Consider the following 27,260-nt stretch of genomic DNA (forward strand, 5'->3'; position numbering starts at 1 on the left):
TGAAACGCATAAAGTAATGAAAACATCAACTACCTATATCATAATTTCTAACGGTAATATAATAAAATTATGATATCGGTTTTGACTATATTCTAGAATATTTTTCAAAAATGTTTCAAATCGATATTCGTGATCATCGATGTATGAAACATATAATATATAAAATTATTCTAAAACGTTGTAACTTTGAAATATCGTATTATAGGTAGCTTTCAAGTAAATTATACCCAAGTCATAATAGCTACTCAATAGGCATATTATTCCCGTACCAAGGTAGGTATATATATATATATATATATATAATTTCGGTTCCACACAAAACAGTAAACAAAAGCTCCAACTTTCCCCGCATGACTGACGGGCAGTCTAAATCGTTTATAAAAACACTAACGCCGTTTTGTTTTAATTTTGTTGCTGTCCCTGCAGTGTGAACCCGGCTTAATGTGTTATTTTACCGCAGCAGCAGATAATTAAATTACAATATACAAATTATATATATAAATTATTGATTTATCAGAGCACCTTTTTTTTTTAGTTATGGAAATATGAAATGAGCTAGCGATGCAGTACACTAAAAAAAAAAAAAATCGTATTGTGTAAAATAATAATATACTATTTTTCATAATTATGACAACGCCACTAGGCACTAATTATGGTTTATATAGATATTTTATCATTTATCGGTTATTAAGTTATTAATATAGTTATAAGCACGCGTAATATTATAATACAATACATAAACATATTAAATTTGAGGTTCTAACGGAGACAGAAGTCTAATGAAATCATTATGAATGATTCTACGATTTGAAATGGAGTAAAGAGAAGGAACATTTTGAATATTACGAGTTTTGCATGGATTACCCAAAACTCATAATACACATAATTCATAAGCGATCTTATAACGGCTCACCTAACCTAACTTGAATAGATAAATTATTTTAGTTCCACACAAAATATTATTTTTTTTGTTGACCATTATTATATTCGAACGCCATTTTAATGATTCCGCCCTCTATAGGGTACTATGCACTATGCAATATAATACCCATAATAAACGCGTATTACATAAAAATATACGATCCTGCTCCTGAGTCCTGGGCATACGACATTATATAGGGCAATTTAACCCGCCACCGTTGCCTATACTTATCTCACTAGAACCTAGCTATACCTAATCCGTATTTTAGTCATCATATTGTCATCGATATCAATGCGTATGATTAGTAAAAACGTTGGTCGATGCGGCTTATACTTATTAATTTTTTATATTTTTCTAAACGATATCGTATATCGCGGTTGATAGTTATTATTTTTTTACCAAACACATGCGCATTAAATAAGCGCACTAGCCAGCAATCGCCAAATGAATAAATAATAAAAATGCGATAATGATAATGTTATCACGCACGATAATTAAATATACCGTCTGTCCGACATTCACTATCGTACCTATAGTATATGATATAATACGAGAATACGGGACTATAATATTATCTTTTTAAGTATTACAAAAATATTTATTTATTTTTTGGGTTATTTGATCACAGTTTTTGAATTTTACAAATTACCAATAATTTTTTAGTATTTAAAAACAAACAGTCCCGCATTCTCGTATTTCATATCTGGCCGCCATCATATAATTATGCGTAAAACGCCATTCTTGCGTTTGTCCATTATGTATTGCGATTTCTTCCAAGCCTAAAATTTATGTTTCGTCGTATTATCAACCTAAGCGCACGGCCGCCCACGTGTTGGTAAATCAATGGTTTTTGTCGTAAATTAATGATCTCAAATTACCTGTATTTGGTACGTTTTTAAAATATTAAATTATTAGTCGTGAACGCCGAATGACTTTTAAACTCTGAATTTGTAAAAATGGGCGTAAACAATGCACACTATAAGTACGAGGTATGTTCAATGTGAGTATGTATATTATTGTTATGTCACTATATCATGCGTATTATGTAGTTTAGTTACAAACGTTTCCGAAACCGTACCCGCCCAATAACGTACATCCGGTCACTCGAGGTCTCTACTATATTATATATTATGATTATATACCTGTATAATAATATAAGCAAGAATTCCATATTTCCAACAATGTGGCGAATGTATAACCATCGACGTCGAAAACAAGTTGTTGATGAAAATTAATTTATCGGTGAATATGAAAACCGTATAATAACAATAATAATTATAATGCGAATGTGATATTATGACCATAATGACGATACAGGCTCATTTCGACCACTTTTCTATTAATGTAATAATATAATATTATATGCGTATACAAATGAACAGAATTATATATAATATATACATGGCGAGTACATATACATATATATATAACCATCACTATGCCCATATTATAATGTTATTATGGTTACTACCGCGTTTGCATCTCGAGATGTATTTTATATTTTTACGACTGGACTCGACCGAAGTCGTGGGAAACGTAAAAAAACTGCAACGGGACCGGTGGTGTCAGCGACTCGAAAAATTTATTACATTTATATCTATATATATATATCGTCCGAGCGACTGGAATAAAAATCTAAAAAAATTCCATTACGCGCCGAACTACGTCGTATTATTATATGGGTTTAATATTAATATCTGCAGCAGTCGATCGCACCGAATCGCTTTCTCTGCGGTTTTAGAAAAAAAACCTAATATTTAGTCTCACGTATAGTAGTAGTCTTGTAATAATATTTAATAGTACCTATTACCTACGTTATATGCGGACTTTCGGTCGCTTACGAAGACCATATTTTGATTTTCGAGCAGGTGCTTGAGTTTTTTCCGAGATAGTTGTCGGGTCACAGCAGAGGTTCCCAAACTGTGCACTGCGAGCACTTTCCTAGAAGTGCAAATATATACTACAAATTTAATATGTGGTTACATGGTCACGCGTGGTTACACGGTCTTCCGTACAATTGCGTTCACAGAATTTGGCGGAGGGATGCGCACGCCACTGCTGCAAGTACAGGTCAGGGCTCCCACAAGGGACGGTCAGAAGGACTGGGGCATGGACTTTCGAGGGGGCCCAGCGTTCTCACAAATAATTACTTCAGTCAAGTGTTTCAAAATTATAATATTAATGTTATCTAAGAGGGACCCGGATTTAGTGCTGTACCGGGGCCAAAAATATGATGAGCGCGGGAGGGAGTGGTGCTGCAGGGTACAGCCACTGCACACGTACACATAATATATAATCGATCGTAAGCTAGGTACTTTAAATTTTCTCACGACGTTCGCATAGATTTCGTGTTTGAAACACGGTGTTTCTATATTCCATAGCAGTCCGGCGAGCGTTCCCGATTAGGCGATTCAATAATAATAATAATTATTAATGTGTTCGATTTACGAATAGCAAATTAATACTTTTATAGGATTTCCAAACGAAAACTATACCATATAAATACGATCCAATTTATTTGATCGCGCCTGTGGATAAAATACCACATGGCATGTCGAACTACGTTATTGTATATCTACAACATATAGCGCAGATGGATATTATTATTATGGTTTTTTATTTACGTTTTTTTCTCCTTTTAGCACAGCGATAGACATATTTTTATCCTACGCCGCCTGCGCCAATACGCCGTATAGGTATAGGTAACTACTTCATCTGCATGCATCGTTTTTTTATCACAATTTTACGATTTTGTTCTCTCGTTCACGGTTGTTTCTGTTTATTTATTTCTCTTTCCAGATTCGTATCGGTTTATTTATCGCGATCTGTAGGTATCATTAGGCCAAATAAAACTCGCGCAAACCGATATTAATTTTATGTGATAGCAGGTGTGTTTTATTATATGTGTATGCAGTAAAATTGTTGTATGCTAATGATGCACACAAAATGTAATTTATTTTTTTCTCGCGAATGGCAAGCTTAAGTACCTATACACGAACCCAAAAAGGATAAAGCGTAACACAATATCATCGTAACTTCCAGAACGAATATAATTTTTTTTTTTTTTTGGAAAAGTTAGTCGATACAATGGATTTGAATCGAGTGGGATTTCCTATATAATTATCGAAATAAATAAACGTCAAAAGTTGGTAAACGAATTTACTCCATTCAGGCTAAGCACCTCCCAATCTCCACCTATAGGTACCTACTTGAGACTAACAAGACATGTGTGTAGCTGGGTGGATAAAATAATATATTTATTTGTTGCGAGTTGAGAAAATATTTAGCGAAGTGCGAATAGTTTAATTTATCAATTTAGTTGTAAGTTTACCCACTAATGTCGATCGAAAAACCCGTTGTCAATTAATTAATTAGTTTTTTCGAGAGCGAAGAACAAAACTTAAGTATATCATTTTACAATATTGTTATATTATACTCTTACAACTTTGTTAAATTCATAACAAGATACTGTAAAATATTAAGTTCAAACTATACAGCAAACTACATATTTCATAATAAACAAAAAGTTTCTAACAAACACGTCTTGATAATACTGTGCAATTATTTTACTGTTACTGTTTATCCCAAGAAGACCTCACATGTTATTAATTCATGTTATTTAAAAAAGTAGGAACTCCCATAATATTATTAAGTATACTTTATAAGTACAGCTTAGTAATAATGTAAAGGAACTTGCGAAAAATTTAACATTAACAACTATACACTCGCGAGTCGCGATATATGAATATTATACTTTTACCCATTTTTTTCTTATACTCCCATTTAAACAGTTAAGTTAATGATTTCGCACAAAATTGCACGGTTTTCGATCAATTTCCGCACGTTTGAGATCATCTGAACTAAATCATTTATTAATTACTTATTAGTTATTACGTTATATTATATAATATTCGTTAACATTCAAAGTGGTTTTAAAGCTCGTAAATCATGTAGACATCGAAGAGCGGTTTACACTATTATCAGTGGCGTGGCGAGTGATTTATAAATTGCGGGAAAATACATATTTTTAGACAACCACCTCCCCCCATAAAAATACTTATATATATAATATATATAAGTAATAAGTTTTAACATTTTTTTTTCCAGTGCTAACTTTAGTTATCAAATGGTATCTATGAATCACAGACGGTTGAAAAATTACAAAATGAAACTTTGAGATATTTTTAAGTATAAGAAAAATAAAAATGTCAATGGGTAAAAATATTGTTGATGAATCAAAATTAAGACTGTAACGACTGCTTTGATAAAATATCTGATGATCTTGGCAGTCGATCAGTTGCCTAGATCAATTTCTATATCTTTTTCTGGAGATAATAGTATCAACGATTTCAATCGGTATTGTTGAGTATATAGTAGTCCTTAATCTATTTTTTATTATTTTCAACTGAAAACAAAAAACCCAGTAATAATAAATTTAATATATTTCTGTTTTTACTTTCGATAGCTAAACAACTAATAATAACTATTAACTAATGATTAAATATTATATATTAATACGATTTACTGGCTTCCTTAGAAAACTGAAAACAATAGTCTATTGTTATTTAGGCTGCATCCGAATTGGTTCCCATACCTGAAAATTGACATCGGAATTGGTTCCCGACATTCCAGGCAACACACATCCGACTTGGTTCCCGATATTCTAGGTAGGCGGCACACGTCCGAATTGGTTCCCGATACAGACTTACGAAAAAGCAAAATACAATATAATATAAATGAAATATTTAATATTATAATTAATATTTTAAATGAAAAAATTGATGAATTCTTCGATTATATTTTAAAAATTATATTGAAAAAGATAGCTCACTCCCACCAACAATGTGGGCTGAATATACAAGTAGTATATAGAACGAACTACTAATTGCTGTGAATAATTTCACAGCAAATTCAACAGTTGCTTTTATTCCGCACATCCGAACATATTTCAATTTATGGATGTACTAAAAGAAATTCAAATTGAAACTTATATAAAATTTCACAAACTACAAAACCTGAAGTCTAAAAATAAGAAAATATTTATAAAAATAGAAATGGACAAATATAAAAATAACGAAATCAGCAGATTTAAATGTTTTTTATAAGTTTTTACCTCGATAATAGAAAATAATAACTATAAAAAAAATGAACGAATTAAAAAAAAAACGATATACCGCCTATATTTATTATTATTTATTTTATAGTTTTAAATTAAGATTTTAATTTTTCAAAACTATTTGTTATATATTAAATTTTAACAACTCGGGAACTAATTCGGATATACCCTTTGTAACAACCCGGGAACCAATTCAGACGTTTCAGAACCAATTCGGACATTCCGGTTATTTATAGTACGCAATTACTGTTTGAATTATCCAAAAATATGAAACTATGGGAATAGAATATTTACAGTTATCGCTTACCGTAATGATTTCAGTTTAGGTTAGGTACGTTGAGTTTAAGCAACACACATATTATTTACGTTTTATTTCCAAGTTCTAACCGTAAAAAGTAAAAACCTCAAAATGTTATTTCGACACGGTATTTATCAATACTCGTACCACAGAATCTGTGCTCATACGATTATCGAGTACGATTATAATGATAGGTTAGTCATTTTCAGCAAAATCGTAATCGATAAGGTTACAATATATTAGGGGACCTATGGACCAACCACCGACGACGCACTTTCACGTGTTTTAAAAAAAAAATTATAAATTTTATAAATTTGCACTTTTTCATTTCTAAAACGGTGAAAATGCACATTACTCTGTTGGTTTTTCTTTTACAAACCGAATTACTGCGATTGTATTTGTATAACTTTTGTCCGTTAAACTGTAATAAACTTAATACGTACATCCTAATAACGTAATGATTGTGTTGATTATGTACCTACTCAATGAGATTTTAAAAATACATTTATCTATTTCCTACATGTTTTGTTGGTTTCTTTCCAACAGTGGTTTGAATTTATTAATTAGTTCATTAAATGATAAACCATAAACATTTATAGTGCTTATGTTTTATGGGTAGTTACGTGTTCGCATTTCGAACACACATAATATTATACCATTACTTTTATGGTGAAATACCGGAAACAGATTACACCTCGATAAAAAATGTTTATCGATGAATTTGTTAAAAATGATTGTACTACACGTTGATGAGAATATTATGCCGTGAAATTATTCCAAGCGTTTTCGGTTTTATTTTATTTATTGGTCATATCATATTATTATAATCGTGTGTCCGGACGATCAATCAAAACCGAGAGAGGGAGAGAGAAAGATCACTGCACGTCCGCCATGATCAAATTAAATGCACTCGTGTGTGTCTCTCACGCGGTCATAATGATTTTTCACGAGTGGGCAATAATAATAATAATAATTACTATCGTAATTGGGATATAATAATAATAATAATAATAATAATAATGGTACATTTTTAGACGACCGATCGAGTCGTCGAATGGTGCATAATAGTGCATACGACTGCATGCAATGTACGGAGGACCGGTATAATAAATTGCAGCTAGGGGTCGTATTGTGATGTGTAATTATAAAACGCATGTTTTAACAGCAACCTTCTTTCTGGAGTCTCGTTTTCGTCCTAATGTCTTTTCGGTACACGACAGCGGGCACAGTCATCCGTGGAATGTGTAATAATAACAGACATCGTCGGAACACTAATAGATAAAATTACACATTTCATTTCACGAGAAACACGATTCACAGCATGCACTCGCCGCATCGTCCAAACGGTCCCGAAATAAACGTCATAAATTCACATTAAAATGTCATATTATACGAACTGTTCAGTTCAGCATTTTCGGACGACCTGACAAGAAGCGATGCTCAACAATTTTAATTAACGCATTATAATATTTAAGGCGATTATAAAAACTAGCACCGAGGACCACGACTGGTGTGATGATGGTGGTGGTGTGCACTTTTCACTTCTCGGTCAAAGGTCTCCGACTGAAAAGCAAATCGCAGAGGATCTGAGACGTGAGCACACGACAAGTGTTAATACTTTATCCAAATACAAGTGGGTGCAATAATTTATAATCGATAACGGAAATACGAATAGTAATACGTTCAAAACCGTCACAATAGTGACTCGGAAGTCGGAGTAGTCGAAACGTTCGGTCGTTCGGACGACAGTCACGACCTTTTCTTATTTCGACGTTATTTTGTTCGTTACGTTACGTTTCGGCATTTTTGTTATAAAACGCGTGTAGCAGATTGCGATTGTTATTATCGTCGCACAAAATCGAATACGGATAATACGAATATCATACGACCTGACCTGTAGTCGTCGGCAAAAGGTTCTGAACAATTATTAATGTCGTGTCGCGAAATCGTATGGCGAGGTAAAAATCACGTAGTCATCGTGACAATAATGAAAATAATATTAATGACGATGTATCATTAATTGTTTGTCGATTCTGTTTTTTTTTTGTTTTCCTAGACCTGTCGGACCGGACACAAAACGTCGTCAGAGTACGATACGATGATATTATCACTCGGAATCGATGACTGCGATCGGCAACAATATTATAATGTAAAGCCGGATTCCCACGACTGGTGTACTTGCCAAATACGCCAATAATTGTACATTTGACCAGTGCACGAATATGGTGCTCACACGTCTGGCGTACTTGACAAGTACGCCAATACCGGAGCACTAGTGCAAGTAGCCAAGTACACTGTTGTCTGTTCCCATTGCTGGCTGTTATACGAACCGGTCGTGGGATCAATAATACAAGTATATTGGCCGTTCCTTTGACTTGTGTCACATTTACCGACAATCGCCGGGAACGACACCAGTGACAAATAATTGTACAAGTATGGCGATCCGACGGCATGGCAAGTAACCACCAGTGCCAAATATTGGCCAAATACACCAGTCGTGGGAATCCGGCTTAATAATAATAATTATCGTTTATTTTTAACAAGATTTTTCCGGACCGCCGCGGCCGAAACGCTAATTATAACCCTTCGTAATATTATTATTTAATTATTTATTACGATCGTCGTAATCGCTGCTCGACGTGCAAGTGCCGTGTAAACACTACAAAGGACGTGGCACAATGGAATATAATGGACGTTATTTACGCCGAAACGACGACGACGCATTCGTTGAATAATATACTGTTATCGCGCGCGCGTGTATCGGTCCAAAACGAAAACGTTGGCGCAGGAAAACGGCGAAAAAACCGAACCGAACGAGATAGTAATAATATTGTTGTTGTTGTTGTTGTTGTCGTCGTCGTCGTCGTCGTCGTTGGTCGCGGTGACCGGTCGGCGGCGCGGGGTCAACAGGTTGGGCCGTCGGAAGCGCTGAAGTGAGTGTGCGTGCGGCGTGGTCGAGCCCGAGAGTGTGTGTGCGCGCGCGCGCGATCAGTGTGCGTCGAGTGCGTGTCTGTTGCACAGCGACCGTTTCGGCGTCGTATCGTGTGCGCGTGCGTTCCACCCGTGTCTCGTACGTTTCTGTGCTATATTAATATAAGATTTCGTTTTTCAAAGTGCGCGCCGCGTGTACCTTCAAACGTTTTGATGGTGTTTCCGTCGATTTTCTTTGTTTCTCACAAATAACGGAACAATCGTCGTTCGGGAGGTTCGAGCGGTGTCAGCAGCGCACGTGACCGCAACCGCTCGAGTGACCTTTTGATTTTCTCAATTCTCAATTCTCAATATTGTTTAGTTTTTCGTTGTTGACGTCAAGTTTAGTGTCTCGCAGTGCCGGCGCAGCCTTCCACGGGAAATTCACGGTAAGTACCACAGTGTTGTTTACTGAAATTTCACCACTTTTGACGACGAGTATCATCGCGCCGGCGGTCATGACCACTGTGTTCTATAGTTCCGGTCATCCGGTTTGATTTCGCGCGGTTAGCAGTTTTTGTGTGTTTTTTTTTTTTTATTCGGGACACGACTCTACCTCCCGGTTCCGGATTTTATGTGATTATTCGCTTTTTTTGTCACCGGCGCACCGAAGCGAATTAGTCACCAGCCGTTTTTTAGAGGTGTGGCGAGGACAAGCGCGCGACGACGGACTTTCATTCGATTGCGACATAACGCGTTATTTTTATTATAATTTCATATCATATTATTATGGTTTAATATTGGCGTCGCCCACGGGTTTCGACCGGTCGTCCGTCAACTTAACAGCAGTCGTAATAAACAACGATAATGTTTTTGCCGTTGATCTCGCCGATATTGCGTACGTACGTCAGGCGTGTAAAAACTCGACGTATCAAATGGGCCAAATGTGTTTGAAAGATCGACATACGAATTCAACAACAAGCGAAAAAAATTCTTATTCGGTATAATTTCGATCGCGGTTTATCAGAAGATAAAACAGTATAACAATGTAGGTACAATATACCGAACGAACCATTTATCTAAGCATCCGAGATAGTTAGTTGTGCCCCGCCATTAATATTTAATTTTTTTAATTATTACAATGTCATGTTTTTGTCCAATAATATTGGTTTGCCGCAGGCCGCAAAAAACTGAGCTGAGCGCCGCGTGCTCGACATGCCGGACGCACGTTTTACGGTTTCCGAATGATAATTTCGGCGCGAATAACACCGTTCGCTATCACCCCCCCCCCCCCCCCCCCCATTTTGTCCTTCTATCCCGGGGCGACGGAAATTAGAATATGACGCGGCTCGTTTGACGTCGGTCAAAAGCCCAAGAGCGAAAGGCTTTCATAGTGTTGAACTGAAACAGGTGCATCGTAGTCGGATTATATTTTTAATGTATGATAAAAAAAAAAAAGAGGGACTGGCTTTTTGTTGCCCGTGATCGATAATGTGTGTGTTTGTGTGTGTGTGCGTTATTGGGGTGGGGGGAAATATTGCATTATATAATATAATGATTCGCAGTCGGAGGGTCGTAGTAAATCACACACGATCGAGAATAGGGTGGTTCCCAAAACCGGGTCTCCGTCCAGGGGTTCTCCGCGACCTGCAGCAGCGGCTGGTGGTGGCGTCTGTACCGCGTTGCTCTTGTTAGGGGCGAGTGTCGTTTTTTACCGATTCCCGTCCGGCGAACACAATTTTTTGTACAGCCGTTCGTCGGCACTACTATTGTGTCGAATCTCAACTTCGAGGCCGACCGATGAACCTGTGAACTATGGTTGGGTTAGAAGTACTAACTCGAAAAACCGTTCGTCGTACCTAGTAAAATATCAGCTCTTCGTAGACCTGTAATGGACTGCGAAAGCGAGTTCCCCATAAATCTCGAGTAGGAGTAAAAGTTTGAATCGAAGTTTTTCGAGTGGCTACGACGACGCAGACTTAATATTATTTCGAGTGACGATCGATCGTCGTATTGGTTTCCGGTCGGCCTCTACAAACGATTTTCTAATGTCATACAATAATTACGAGCCGCTGTACGAATCTCCGTCGATTCGACTTGGTCTTATGGCAAACACGTCATCCGTATTATGCCGCCGCTCGTATTTTATTTCAATAATGTTACATCTTTATTTCCGAGGTTAAGCGGTCGGCGGCAGAATTAAAACGTCGTTTTACGATGGTTTCGGTCTTTTGCGATATATTTTTCTGTTTTACACGCCTACCATGCGGCCGTAAATTAATCACTGTCCGGTTCGTATTTTGTTGTAATCTTGTCTTAACGACTGCAGCACAAGGTAAAAAAAAAAAAATCGCAGTCTTTTTAAAAAATCGAAACGGACGGGCAGGCCTGAGGCTAGTGGTGAGCATAGTTGGTACCATATTACCGTTCTCCGTACAGTCAGACAGGTAGTGACTTCTTGATTTGGTATGGTCGAACAGCGCAGCTGGCGCGGTAATAATCTATTATTTTTATTTTTTTTTACCTCTGTTTTTATTCATTACCGTGGTAATCGCTGCGATTCGAAACGGTCTCCTACTAGGTACCTATATACCTGTCTACTGTACGAGTATTAAGATGGACTCCCATATAAAAAAAAAATAATAAGAATTTGTTTCCGAGTATTTCCGACGGTGCGCTTTTGTTTTCATAAAATATACAATTATAAGCGTCGTCATATGCTTCCGAAATATTCTGGTTTTCTTGTACGGTTTCCTTCCCCTAACTGCATATTATTATCTCGGGTGTCTTTGACGTGGCGATACTATTTTTGTTTCCATGTGTCGAAAATTCGTACAAGTCACTCGCTTTCCACTTGCAGATAAAATTAATATAATATCATCGGCACTTTACTGTTATAGATGATAATCGTACGTGTAGGTACACGTTTATAATTATTCTGCTCTGTCGTCGTAATTGTGATTTTCTCATTTAAAGTGCCCATTATTGACTGGCGGCGACAACGCAGTTATTATTTCCGAGTATTATAGTAATGTTATTAATTAAATACCGCGTCATAGGTTCCTACTATGAGATACATATTATTAACATCACCGGCTTGTCTAATTAGCCGACATTTTTTTACAAATCCGTGAATAGTTTTTATCACGTGTTGTGTTACGACGATGTAGGGAGTTCAAAATCGATTTCCCTCGGTCACGGAGAAAACTTTTGAACGGCTCTACCTTAATAAGTAAAGTTGATAACTGTTTAGGTCATGATATATAGGTAGGCAGCTGCAGGATGTTTGTTTTGAATTAGTAACTGCCGGCCAGTGTCATCCCCCCCCTCCGAACCTGCAGAGTCGACCGACCCAAAACGACCTTTCCGACCAGAGTTTTAACGGCGGCGAACTATGATGTGAAAAATCCCGATTGTTTGAAACCAGCCCTCGAAAACCCATCGTCGTACTCGAATAGGTAATACCGCTACTTCTACGCCGTTGAATATTATAACAAACGTAGAAATAATATTATAATACGAGCGCCGCTGCTAACCGAACCTAGTAGGCATGTGTCTCTGCGTGTGTGTGACGATCTCGGCGTGTGAGTGTGGTGGTGTAGCATGTGTCGAACACTAGGCAGAGAGAAATTCAATACGCGCCGCCCGACCGGAAGACCGTATATGCGATATTATAACCGTCGAAACTTATCTCCGGCGCTCGCTTTCCGCCGTCGTAATGTCTCGTGAACGCATCCGTCGTATTCGTTGGTACCCATATACATGCGCATCATAGTGTAATAGGTACTTATCAGCAGAAGAAGTTGTGTCATTGCGGCGTAGTGATGGCCACCGATTTTCGCGTTAAGACACGACGACACGCGACAACGACGTATCACTTAATGTTGCGTCGTTATCACGATGTCTACCGTAGCTAGTATGCGTGTTGCGCGTAAATATAGAGATAGTATAGCCGGAAACGCGGTGGTCGTTTTCTCGCCGCGGTTTGTCGTGTGCACAGCACTGCAGCTGATGATGATGATCTGTCGGCGATACCTACTCGTCGTCGTGTACCTTACTACGTAGTGTGTACCTTTATGCGGTCGTGCATGTGTGTGTATTAAGGTAGTGTTGTTCACATTACAATAGTGTGACGATGATACATCATTATACGATAACCACGTTTGCAGGACATCGCCGGAACCGTCATGCCGGGACACGATCAGCAGTGCGACCTGGAAGACGACGACTTTTGGCCGAACATATCTTCAGGTACACATCATTCACAACGCGGTTGTATTATTATTTTAGTGTTGTAAGCTATGTTGCCGTAGTGTTCCACTAAACGAATGTGGGATGAAAACAAATAATTTGTTGGCATTTGTAAAATTAGCTTTTGCCTGCCATACATGACGTGACCATAATTTTTTTCCTCCAAAGCGGAGCACTTGTACATTTCAATTAGAAAACCATATAATTTTGCGTAAAACAACAATTTTTTTATTGAATTTCTATAAAAAATGAAAACAGAAAAACGCAGATAACATATTAATCATAATAGAATCCCAACAATCATATAGATGATAGATCACATGGGTTTTAGTGTTTTACAGTATACGTAAAAATATGAAGATATACATATACATATACTGTAAATTGTATATATATTTTTTTTACATTGAAAATAATATATAGGTACAATTTAAATGTATGATTGTAATATGTGATCAATAAATACCTACCACTATAATTATTTAATAATATCAACGAAATTAGATATTAATTTAAGTCCATATATAAACATTTTATACTAATTAAATAATATTTATTTATCAATTTGATGCAATTCAATTGATTCAATTTTTTTTTTTTCATCAATTTGAAATAATTCTTATGTAGGTAATTGAGTATAAACTAGTGGTTTTAATGAAATTCGTGATTAATTGAAGAAAACTCGAATATCAAGAAATCAATTTAATAAAAATGTAGATTTTAAGAAATGTTTTTTTCTGAGTGTTGTCGACTTTTTTGAAAGAGGGTCATTTTTAGGTTCTTTGGGGGGGGGGGGGCAGCGGGACACTCATCTCGAAAGCGGGTCAGTCCCGCCCAAAGTGGGACGTATGGTTACGTTAGCCATACAGGCGGCACGCGTTTGTCAAATGGCAATGTCATTTATTATTTACTATTTTATATTTACGACTTAGGGCACAAGAACAGTTTTGAAAATCGTGATCGGAAAAATTTGGCACTTGACTCAAAGAAGGTTCGTCGCCTAGCTCTGTCCTATATAACACTGTAGTGTTATACTGCTGCGGAGCTCTATAATATGGTAATACTGTCAGCTCGTTTTAAGTTCACAAAATATAAGCAATAACGAACGTCCTTACGTTTCGCGTCGTTGTGTTATTATTTTTCCACACACGCCCGGGAATGATGTTGTCAATAATTACCATTGTAAAAAAGTTGTTCCCGTGCTCAAGAAATATTATTATTGTTTTAGTGTAAACAAAAATATTGTCAAACGTGTTAATAATATGTATACCTACGTCACGTTCAGATAAATATTTTAATGATTTATGTCAACGTTTACACGGCCGCCGTCGTGGTGTTCCGTCTTTCGTCGAATGGGCAAATTTGGCACGTTTTGTATGGCCGTCCACAGCACTGTCGTCGTGGTCCATTGGCGTTTAATGACCTGTTCGCGAGCATTACGTGCCCCGAACGTAATCATTATGGCGACGGTTCTACGCAAAACGCGCGAGCTTTGGGTTTCCAGGCGAAACATTGGGCACAGCCGTTGACTTGGTGATAATATCTCGATTTTGCGAAACCTATTTAAACAATTTTCGATATATTATTGATGATAGTTATATATTATAATATGGTAAACGGCCCCGAAAGCGGTTGTAACGTTATCCGCCGCAACTTCTTATCGTCAATCAGAAAGTATAATAAAATAATATAACATAAAATTAGGTATACGTACATATTATACATGATTGGTATGCCTACCCGCCGTGCCTATCATAATTGATTAATTTATAATAATATATTCTGCACGTTTAGACGAAAGTAGAATGTAATACGTAGTATAATGAAAACGATAATAAATTCAATACGCCTATATGTATAGTAAATTAAAATATTTTAAAATAATATGTACTTACGACTCACCTTTGTAGTATATCGATTTTGATCGAATCCATAGATTGTATATCTATGTACTCATGAAAATCTATGTAATAATATAAATCAATTACAATTTAAGAGGTTTAGTGTAGTTGAGTATATATGCTCTACGTTGTGCATAAATATTCGCTCGGGTGATTGATTTAAATGCATTCCGTCGGAATCACATCACGATAATCTCATATCAGTGGCGTGGCGAACTAAAGAATTTTCAGAGGCAAGTATATTTTTCTATGACCTCCTACCCACCTACGAGCTGGAATATCCTTGAACAGTGAATACTGGGTTTATATCTCTCTCTTAACAGTCATAACAGTGTCTTATAAAAAAAACATTACATGAGGAAATTGCCCTTTTAGACGGTTTTAAAACCATATTGTCCATAATATATAAGATTAATATTAAAAAAACATTTAATGAGGAGGCCGCCTCTCGATTACCCACTTCATCACGTCACTGCAGTATCACATAGTATGATTTTTCCGCTTAGTTTTCGTAATATCCTTCAGAGATAATCATAATCTCGCGAGCGGCAAGTCGCTCATCGTATACGATTTCGATAAAAAAAGGTAACTTTTTTTACGCGATCAACGAAACAAGCTTATAACATGACAGATATAACAACATTATCGCCGTGTGCGAATTTGTGATCGGGGCACACCGTGATGAAGTACAATTTTTCGTCCAAACATCGATAATAGGTATAACTTATTATAATCGATCGATTGTAATGTAATTACGACACCTAATACAATTATTTATAAGATTCCGTTTCGCCTATAATATTTACATAAATATACTTACATATGGGCCGTAATAAAGTTTGAAATATCAGTTAGGTTTTTCATATAGTGTGAGTCAAGTGTAGGTATAATATGTATGTATATGCTGTATAGGGTGTCACAGTTGACTCAACGAAAGTCGGTTGTTATAATCTTTACTGACGGTAGTCGTCAAGTTGGCTAATCCAACAGCATCAGAGCGAAAGACGTGTCAATTATATTATGCTTGGGCACAATTTACCTATTTGAAGTTATACCTGCAATGCACCATCAGTGTGTATGTTACCGCGTGCTATTATATTACACGTTATTATCGTTATGGTCATTGTTAAATAGGTATTTTTTATTATCTTGTAGCTCGTCATCGTCGCGGTGCAATTGTATAGTATATATTGTATAAAAATCCGAGACGCGTGTATTATACTTGCAGCTGGTTGTAGCCACTGAATCTATTTAGCGTATGGCTCCGAGGAAAAACGCGACGGATAAGCTAGCTCCATTATTGTCATAAATCATTTCGTCGCTTTGAATTATAATAATAATAATAATGTTTATGACGATATTGTTATCACTACTAATATTATTATATAGCGTATAGCGCAACCACCTTCCCGGCCACTCGTTGACGGTATATTATAATAATAGCGCATATAGAATGTCTGTTATTGTATGCCATGGTCGTTGTATTATGATGGTATATACGCAGGCAGGAGTGTTACACGGGTATATATATATATTATGATATTATAATACACTATCTATATATATATATATGTATATTGCACGCGAACCTAAACCCCCGAATGACGGTGTCGGGCGCGGAGGGTCGTTTTTCGATTGGCTCGGCGTCGTCCGTGATGCCGGAAAGAGACCGAAAACGAGCTGGTCGTCTGTCCCTGGGATGCATTCCGGCGTGTTCGGACCTCTGCCTCCACCGCCGCCACCGTTCCCAGAACAATACGAATTCCGGTACGTCGTCGTATAATGGTCGCACACCATACAATATAATGATAATAATAATAATAATAATATAGTAATACGCATGTATATACATTATACACCTACCTACCTGCCTGCGTGCCAGTGTAAAACAAGTGTGTATGTATGTTTGTGACATTATTATCTATTCTCCAAACGTCGTTCACAGACCTCCGCGCACGAGCTCTTTCACCGACGATGTGCGTACAACGACAATACACAAGTGAGGGAGTGTGAGTATGTGAGTGAGTATGGGTGTGTGTGTGTGTGTGTGTACGTTGGTATTATATTGTTCGGTGTATATTATACATAGGTATGATGACACTAAATGTGTGCGGCGAGTACACGTACGGAGACGTTTCTCGGGAGACATCAACGCCGCGGGTCCTGTGCCGTCGCAGCAGACGACGACAACGACGAAACGACACCGCCTCCGGCGCCCCCGCGCACGCGACTGCTAAAATCCGCTCGCTAATTAATTTCGACCTATATATAATAAAGAAGTATCATATTATAATTGTACACTTTAATGTAATATGTAGCAGCGCTGTGCCAACGGGTACACATATCATTGTTATTGCTTCGGTGGTCTGCGCCGAATTTGTTTTCGAGAACGCTGCCGACGGTCGCGTCGTCTTTCCCGTGCGACCAGCTGCGGCCTGCTATCGAAACAAAACGCAAACTGTTATAAATTTTTAATATATTATTATTGTCCACTCGTGACTTTCTCGGAGGAGCCTCGGGATTTTCGTAGAAAGCGTGAAATTCGTTCAAAGGCGCTTATGAAAAATACTCTTTTATGTTTATATTATGTATATAATATCTATTCTTACCTATGCAGGGTATTAATATTGTTTATGTTCAAATATTGTCGTTCAGTGATTTATTTACTGTCATGTCCTAGCACCGCGCAATTGAGTTACCTACCTCACTCTACTTTGTGTATATATTATGTGGACAAATCTCGAGACCTGTGGTAGGAGTCGCTCACCTTGTTCGGAGCTGACTTTAATTCATATATCTGCAGAAATATTTTTTTTGTTTTATTTTATCTAAGATTTCCAATAAAATTGAAAAATCAATCTTGATTTTTTACCTTCAGATAAATATTAGTTTAAAATTTTTGATTATTTTTATATGCTTGGGTTTATTGCACATTAGATAATATTTTTAAATATATTCAAAACATTGTTTGGGAAGAGTGTGCAACTTGATTTACATGTTTGTAAAAGCTTTAGGTATCTAAAAAAAAAAAAAAATGAAGTCCCCATAAAATGTGACTAAAATAATATCTTCGATAGTTCGATAGGTATCTCGGATCTATACCAACTGAGTTCTTTTCCTAACGTTTGGAGAAGTTTTAACGTTGGAAAATTTTATGCGGGCACATGCTTAAACATGTTATCGAGCGTGTAATTAACAATTTGTCTGAATGATTAAGAAACTTCAATTTTTGTACTTTACAAAATGTTTGATTTTTCCCTCGATTTTTCTCAATTTCTATGATAAACATATAAATCATATCTTTTATATGGTGTTAATAGTGTACAAGTTATACAGATCCAAAGAAAGGGCGAACGCCCCCTCCCACCCCATAATACGTTTGCCTGTGGTATGTGGTATAGTGAAGTTATGTACCATACATATAGCCATCGGTTTTACCCGAGTAATTTATTTGAAAAATATAAAAACTCGGTGGTATTTTATGTATAGACTTACCCCGCGCCACCGCCAAGGAGTGAAAAAATGGAACTTGTGGAATTTTAATCGTATATTAGGTACCTATAATATTCGTATTGTTAAAGACACGGCCTCCGGACTGATTGAAAAACCAATAATATAATACAACAATAGTTCGCCTCAGTTGATTGAATAATTATATTTATATAGAGCATCATGAAGCCGCCTCTCTAGGATCGGTATATTAAGAATTTCGTTCTTTTTTTCGCTTCGGCCGGGCGCCTAATTTTTAAAACCTAATATTAATTGAAAACAAAATACCGTCTATATACGTATACGTTATAATTCCTAATGAACACGTCTCTCGTTCGTTCCTGTCCGTCGTGTGTATTATGATGTTATTGTTATCGAGTCACTACAGCCAATAACAAGATTATATTATTATTAAAATAAATAGGTAATAGATATATCTATATATACCACGTATAGTTAGTAGACTGTATATATATATATATACATATATATGGTGGATTATACCGTGAATCGTGCGTCCTCGCTCATCGCCTTTTGGGGATTCGACGGCTTTTACGCGCACATCCTCCGAGTGAAAGCTGCGGCTTCATCGTCTTCATCGGCTTCCGGTCTAATTAAAAATAATAATAATCACGTGGCGCGTACCCACTATTACGTACAATATAATATTATCTCATTTTGTTGTTGCCTGTAAAAAACAAAATAAATGGCAATTAACGAACGATTTAAATGCGAGTACACACACACACACTACACAGTACGTGTATTTCGACATTGTGGGACTTATGTATAGTATAGTGGCTTTCGTTTCACCGGTCCAAGAAAGGTCGTGTAAAACATGCCGTTGTGATAATTATACTGTTGGCGATTCCTTAAGTATATAGCATGATTATAGCCTACCTATTATTCCAATAATAATTATAACCATGTGCTATGGTATTTCTTTTCAATTAGAATATAATATATATTATATTATAACATAGGTAATTGATATTATTCGCGTTTTCGGATTAACGGTGAACGCGTACGGCGGTGACATGCATATGCTTGGTACACAGAGGGATTCATTATTGTTTGGCTTTTTTTTTTTTAAATTGTTTATTTTGTCGTCATGTCCGACTACCGTTTTATTACCAATTATTGGTATTCCGTTTAACACACATTATACATACCTAGTGATTCACCAACCATGATATATTTTGTTCTTTATGTTTCATTCTTCATTGTATTATATTGATCAACATTTTGTTTTTTAGAAATTTATAGCGCACTTGAATACCTATACGCCTTATTTCAAACACTTTTAAGAGTTATTTTGTACCACACGATCGTGGTATAAGTTTTGGTTTCCAGACATTAACCACCTTATTTGTTTCAATCGAATTATTACCAATTGGACGAGTTTTTGAGAATTTTAATGTTTGCAAACCATCTCCCCGGATGACGTTTATCTTTTAGTTAGCTATATGCCTATATGCAGTTACCTATGTGTATAGACACATTTTAGAAAACAGATCGCAATCGTGCCGTGAAAATGCTTTAAATAGTTATTGTCGTGAGTTGTTTTAGAATTTTTTTTTTTTTGTGAATGTCGAACACAATAGAATAATTCAATTTGGGTCGTGTTGGTAATATTTTTTGTTTTAATGTACATATACCTATTCGTATAAAAATACAATGTATAATATTATGTAAATATCATGAATCCGTTAAAGTATATAGGAACTATGTACACACTCCCATTATTTCGACGAAATAAATGATATTGTAATCTATTTTCAAAATGATATATCGACCTGCAGTCGCCCAAACGATTCGTATTTTTACGGTAATTGGAAAAATGGCCATCCGTCCAAAATAAATTGGTCCAATTAATATGCGGGTGCGATATACGCACGTGAGTAAAAAAAAAAATTATCATTTACTATGTATATACTCTAACAATATATCAATTAATAATATTGTATTTCGTTTCTGTTGAGGCACAAACCTTTTATCTATGTGTGTATATTTTATGATGGCGTTCAAAAAAGTACCGAGTGTTTTGTCACGTTCGCAATAGGATGAGCTTGATGTTTAAAAAATCCCCCTGTATAGTCGTGATTAGCTTAAAATATATTGGTGACAGTAAAAACCGTTTTCTGGAAAATATTGTATTATATTGTTTGTATACTAAAAAACGGGACCGACTCCCCGATGACAAGTCTTATTGTTATGATGGCTATCGGGCCGATAAGCGTTTTGATTTTTGGTTTCGTTGTTATTATTGACACGTCTTGATATATTTTTTCCGTCACACCCCGCACGATGGTGTGTTCGCGACGAACACGCTGCGACGGTGCGATTCGACATCGAATCGTTATTTAATCGTGTGATATACCGTTATAGGTGTTGCGAGATCACTTCGTGGTCGTGACCATTAAAAATCTCGACGATCAAACGGCGGCGGACGCGATTGCGCGACACCATCACCACCGCACCACACCGTCCACACCTTTGTCGTAATCGCAGTGTCATCATTAAATAATATATTTGTGTTATAACCTACTCGTGGCAATAAAACATAATATTATAACTAAGGCTCGGATTTAAATGTCATAAAAATATCAAAAAATGCATTATTAAATAGATTCAAATTATCAGTAAAAAATGAAATTTTATTTGCATTACACTGTACAAAAAAAAAAAAAAAATGTAAATAAAAAAAAGCGGGTAAGTCGTGTATGTCGCTCTGCTGTACAGTAGGTTACAAGTGGGTTACTGTAATGGATGGAATTAAATTTGAATCCAATGATACTATATCATTGTATACAAAAAACGATTCTGAGCGAAGACGGTTTATCTGTCTAGGATATATTATAGATTATTAAAAATTTTCAAATCTTAGATTTAAAAAGAAAATTTTTTATGAATTTCTAGTTTGAAATAATTTGCGAATTTTCGTGATTTTTACATATGTTGTCAAAATTCAAACTTTGAATGCTTGTAAAAAAAAAATTGTGAATACGCATTTCTTTTATTTTTCAATTTTTATTGTAAAAATATATTATGAGCCTTGTATTAAATTTTCAAATCTTAGATATAAAAAGAAAATTTTTTATGAATTTCTAGCTTAAAATAATTTCTGTATTTTTGTGATTTTTACATAATATGTTGTAAAAATTCAAACTTTGAATGCAATCCCCCCCAAAAAAAGATGCGAATGCATTGAAATCTGAGCCCTAGTTATAACACACGCTCACACATACACAAACACCCATACGAAACTGCTGTACGCCATTATTTGATTATGCCGACCCGCGAATCCTCGCCGAATAGCGATAAAGAAGAAGAAGAGAACCTCATGATTTGCGCACATGTACGTGGTGGTGATGGTGTCACACTTCGCGCAGAATATTTATTATGATGGTAGTCCGCGCGGGTATTGCGCGTATACTTGGAGAGAAAAGTCACAGCAAAGGTCAGGTCAATCGCAGGTCTAAGCGATCTACGGCGTGTACAGTTTTGATAATTTTATTCGTCCTGTGCAGAATCGTTCGAATTTGTGGTCGTCGCCGGCTGACCTCGCGCGTGTCCCCGCGGTGTGAGCTGTTGCATTATACGTTGCACTTATCTGGACGGTGCATCTCGCAGACTGCATCATGTGCACTACCTGCGAGATTCACCGGTGTGTGTGTATCACGATGTGACGATACCTAATAATAATAATAATGATATGTGCGCCTCGCGTGTTTCGTGCAGAAAATCATTATAATCTCCAGTGAAGTGTGCAGGTACGGATGAAGGCGGACGGATGTGTGCTGTGCGCGAGAACTTATTGAAACCCTATGTTATTATATAATTATGTATAAATATAGTACTTGTATATATATATAGTAGTTGACCTCCAATTCGACTGTCGCTGTTACTTATAGTACGCGATGATATCCGTAACCAAAATTGTCTTGTGTTTGATATTTGTTGGAAAATGTTCTCCGAACAATAGTCGCGTAGTTATCATAACACCATTAAATTATACAAAATCGATATAATTTATTTTTGATACTATTTATCCTCATGTTATGTTCTGGAATAAATGCTTAATTAATTGTTTGTTATTATACGGCTCGATGGAGTGGAGATTCGAACTCAAGACCGCTTCGCCTGGTTGTGCCACTGATTTGTTTCACGCTATAATAAGATGTCGCTATAGACTGCGAGCTCGTAAAATAATTCAATATTGCAGTGGTACGTATGGTATGTACGTATGGTATGTTATTACTTAATATATAGGTACATTATCGTCGTACATAATAGTACCTACCGTTGCACGAGGTTCGTGAATTACGCTCTTCGTGTACAATTCAAGTTATTGGTGCCATGTACGACTGTACACAATATTTTAATATACAGTTAATAATAATCACTTAATTGCAAAACAGTAGGTACAACACAAAACAGTTTGACGGTGTGCGTGCAGGTTAAGGACGTGGTGAATCTGCAAAATTACTATATACATATACTTTTCAGTAAACGAAAACCTAACCAATGTCTCGTATCGGTATACATAATAATTGTTCTTTTGACAGAAGTCGTTATACTTTAAACCTTACATGAATGGTAGGTAATTCAAGATATATACTTTAATGGTGAAAACTATTCGTAGAATACTAGAACATAATGTCATATTATGTGTATGCGTTTTTTAGTTTTCCTACAGCAAATGAGCGTTTTGCCCCCCCCCCCTTCCCCTCCTTCCATCATATTGGTGGTGGTTGGCCACCCGTGACCGACCCATCGGCGTGACGTTGACTTCCCGAGGATACGAAAATCCGCCGAGGCGTGAAATACGGATCGTCGCACGAACCACTCTATGTGGTCATAACTTGCGGGCAACACGCAGGAAATGTTGTTATGATATCACCATAATAAAATAATTATAGTAATTATATTATGTTTTATTATGACAGCTTTGGCGAATTCGGAAAATGTGTTTCGCTTAAAGGCAATATTCTTCTAATGCCTTCTACCTCATCCGACTTGATGTTAATTTTTTTAAGCAAATAATATTTGAAAACGTTTGTTCGAAAATACTATTATAACAAATAAATCATCCAGGTTAACTTTGAAAAATAACGATTGTTAGGCTCGCCTGAATCGGTCGTGCGTTTAGTGAATTGTCTAACGAAGTCTTAATGATAATCAGATAATAATATGCGATTGATGGGTTTTGAGGCTGGTGCTGCAGAAGTGCAATATGCTTATAAATATCATAAGTAACCGAAAAGTAACGGATATTTGGAACATTTCTCTCTCCTCGGCTATTTTTAGCGATGATGGAGTAGGACATATTTTCCGCATATTTTTTAATAAAAAAAAAAAAAAAAAAAAATACGGGTTCAGGAATAAAAAACAATCACAAAACAAAGACTTTTTACAAAATGTCAGTAGAATATCTGTGTTGGATTATATTTAGACACTCCTGCGGTGCTCTGGCTTTGATTTCTTTAATAAATGCCTCATCTGATACCATACTAAATAATATTTTTATATTTGCATATTTAATTTAAAAAAATGATAGGTACTTAATAAAATTTACAATTTAATATTAAGCTGCCTATACATCGTGTTATGTAGTAGTTGTTATTGGTACGAGAATCTTTGCAGGCAATTGGTTTGAACCTTTTTAATGTGCCCCCACCTGCGGACCAAGTCGTAAGGGTACGACGCCGGTGCGCAGTCTGCATACGATGGTAGATATATAGTGAAACTCACACTACAGCAGTGGTTTTCCTAGCTATACCATAATATACCGACCATACGTAACCACATCGTACAAGTAGATGACGTACAGATTTTTACACGTCCGACCAAAGTTACGACACGGCCGATAACATCATCTCGTCAGATATCCAAATAGCGTTGTTTCATCCGCACCGGCTATACAGCTATACATATAATATCATCTTATATCGATCCTCCGATCTACGCGCGTGTACCTCCACGAGTATACCTCTAATAATAATAATAATAATATAACGATCGCGGCCGTCAACCCGTCCGAATGAATTTAAACGTATTATAAAAACCACGTTCTACGTCACATTAAATCGCCGCCGCCGTCGCAACAGTTGTACCTATACTACCCTCCTCTGCGGTCGTGTGTTACTTATACTTATAATATGTTGTACATATTTATAATATAATATATTCGTTGCCGCCGGCGGGCGGACACTTAAACAGCGTTTCGTGTCTAACATTGCGCACTGAAGCAGTACCACCTTGCTAACACGGAATCACGCACAGCTATTTAATATTATTATATACAAAACAATCGTCGTCGTCTGTAGTTCTCACAGTCGTCTGCGGCTCTGATTTTCAAGTTTTTTTGTTTTTTTGCTATGTTTTTGTGCGAGACCGGTAGCGTCATCTAATCTGCAGCTTTTTATTCCACGTCGATTTTCTATAATATATAATCGTTGCGAGTCGCGTGAAGTCGGTGGCGTGCAGGTATGGCGGATGAACTGCTGTGAGGGGATATTCACTGCTGTGAGGGGATATAGCGGGTTAATCTTGCTTGTCCCTACTTACGATGCATTGTTTTGTAAAGTCATAACAGGATTGGGGCATTCGCATATATACCAGGTTACTGAGGAATGGGTATCTCAAAACTGTTATGACTACTTCTACTTGTATAAATTTATGACTTTTATAAATAAACGATGCTGCATGGGGGCTAAGCAATGTGAAAACAGTTCGGCCTCCATGCAGTGATTTAAACAGGAAAAAAAAAGGTATGGCGGATGTCTGGATATTTCGGAAGCATTTTTATTTTTTGAAAAAGAAGAAATTATGTTTTGAACTTTTTTGCAATTGTACTTTATACCTTTTATAGTCATTATATATTATATTAATTAAATACGACCACCCTATAGTCTATACCTGGAGAACAGAATATTAGTATGTCTCAACATTTTTAAATAATAATAATAATAATTATAGTATAGTATGAATAAAAATATATGGAGCAAAGCAACAACGAAAACTTTTTTGTGAAATTGACAACGTTTAAATAATTGTGTAATCAGCAAATTTGGGTTTCATCGGTATAACAATATATAAATACATATCATGTAGGTATTGCATACCTTCACCTAGAAAATGGTTTGTTGACTCATATACTGCAGCCGTCGTCGTGTAGGTATATATATTATATTACATTAAATAATTGTCGTCGAATAAACTGCCATTTTTTCCCGTGTAAACAAGCGTACTGCACGGACGTTTGGGGTGTTGTTTTTTTTACTTCGCTCCGGTCGGTCCTTTATAATAAATTGATACGTTAAAACAAATAACAAACTCTTGCAGCCAGTCGAATAAGCGTATGAAATAAAAAAAAAAATTCTGGTAATTCGACATAAGTCCGGTTTGTTCTGCACGTCCTCCTCGTGACTGTGCATTGTATTTTTAGAGCATTATAACTATACGTTGGTTTTAATCTCATTCAAATATTTACATTTAAATTTAAAACGATATGACTGACGTTATATATACATATATACAGGCGTACCTACCAAAGTGTACAGTATACGTTGTGTATATTATAATGAATTTCGTTAGATGATAATATGTATTTTAAAAAAATCTCGAAAACGACTAAAACGAGCCGAGTAAAGGATCCTCCTCGGAGCTCAGTTATTAAATTGGCGAACTATACAACGCTATTTCATAGAATAATTATTATTCAGAGATGCAGTTTTTAATTACCCGTGTAATATGAGGCGCGATATTCGTGCAGATTCTTATCCGCCGCTAGTCGTTTCCTTTCCGTCGCCATTTCCTCCGTTTGTATATATATATATATATAGGTATTATAAATGCTGTATAATGATTTCCGCGGTAAACGAACAGCCAGAGTGCAGCCCATACTCAAAACCATATAATATACATGTTAATTTATTATTATTGTTATATGTTCTATTATTTTACATGTATATAACGTAATATAATATTGTGTAGAACCGCAGAGACGGAATTTGTTTTTAATATTATAAATTGTTATATGGATCGTGAGATTTTTTTACTGTTTGAAAATAAAACAATATAATATATTAGGTACTATATAAGTATTTAAAGAAATAATAAATTTACCTAACCTTATGGTGGTGTAGCTAGGGAGTAACAGTACTAACACACATACTATTTACAGTTATAGATTACTTAATTCAACAAACATTGCAGTGCATAGTAAAAAGAGAGAGACAAAATTAGTCTAAATAAATTTCATTTATAATGGACATTATTAGTTCACTAAATAAAACATCATGGATACGATGTTGATTCTATGATTAAAATAATTTTTTTTCACATCAATTGACAAAGAGTTAAAAATGA

At 36.1% G+C, this 27,260-nt stretch overlaps 1 protein-coding gene across 4 annotated transcripts in view; it reads left to right on the forward strand.

Moving 5' to 3' along the window:
- The window catches only part of rols (zinc-RING finger and ankyrin repeat domain-containing protein rolling pebbles), a 215,716-nt gene that overhangs the window by 138,933 nt on the left and 49,523 nt on the right, over positions 1 to 27,260 (forward strand). Inside the window, exons 1-2 of one of the 4 annotated variants that reach the window (XM_089228580.1) lie at positions 9,326 to 9,695; positions 13,416 to 13,497. The exons of the other annotated variants lie outside the window; for them this stretch is intronic. Of the exons in view, the coding sequence (XP_089084706.1) occupies positions 13,434 to 13,497 (64 nt within the window). The 5' untranslated portion in view covers positions 9,326 to 9,695; positions 13,416 to 13,433. Of the gene's footprint in view, positions 1 to 9,325; positions 9,696 to 13,415; positions 13,498 to 27,260 lie in introns of those variants that run through there. 4 annotated transcript variants of the gene reach the window in all.

The sequence above is a fragment of the Diuraphis noxia genome, unplaced genomic scaffold, assembly GCF_037042655.1.
Source record: "Diuraphis noxia isolate RWA-SAM2 unplaced genomic scaffold, SU_Dnox_SAM2 contig0005, whole genome shotgun sequence".
NCBI lineage: Eukaryota > Metazoa > Arthropoda > Insecta > Hemiptera > Aphididae > Diuraphis > Diuraphis noxia.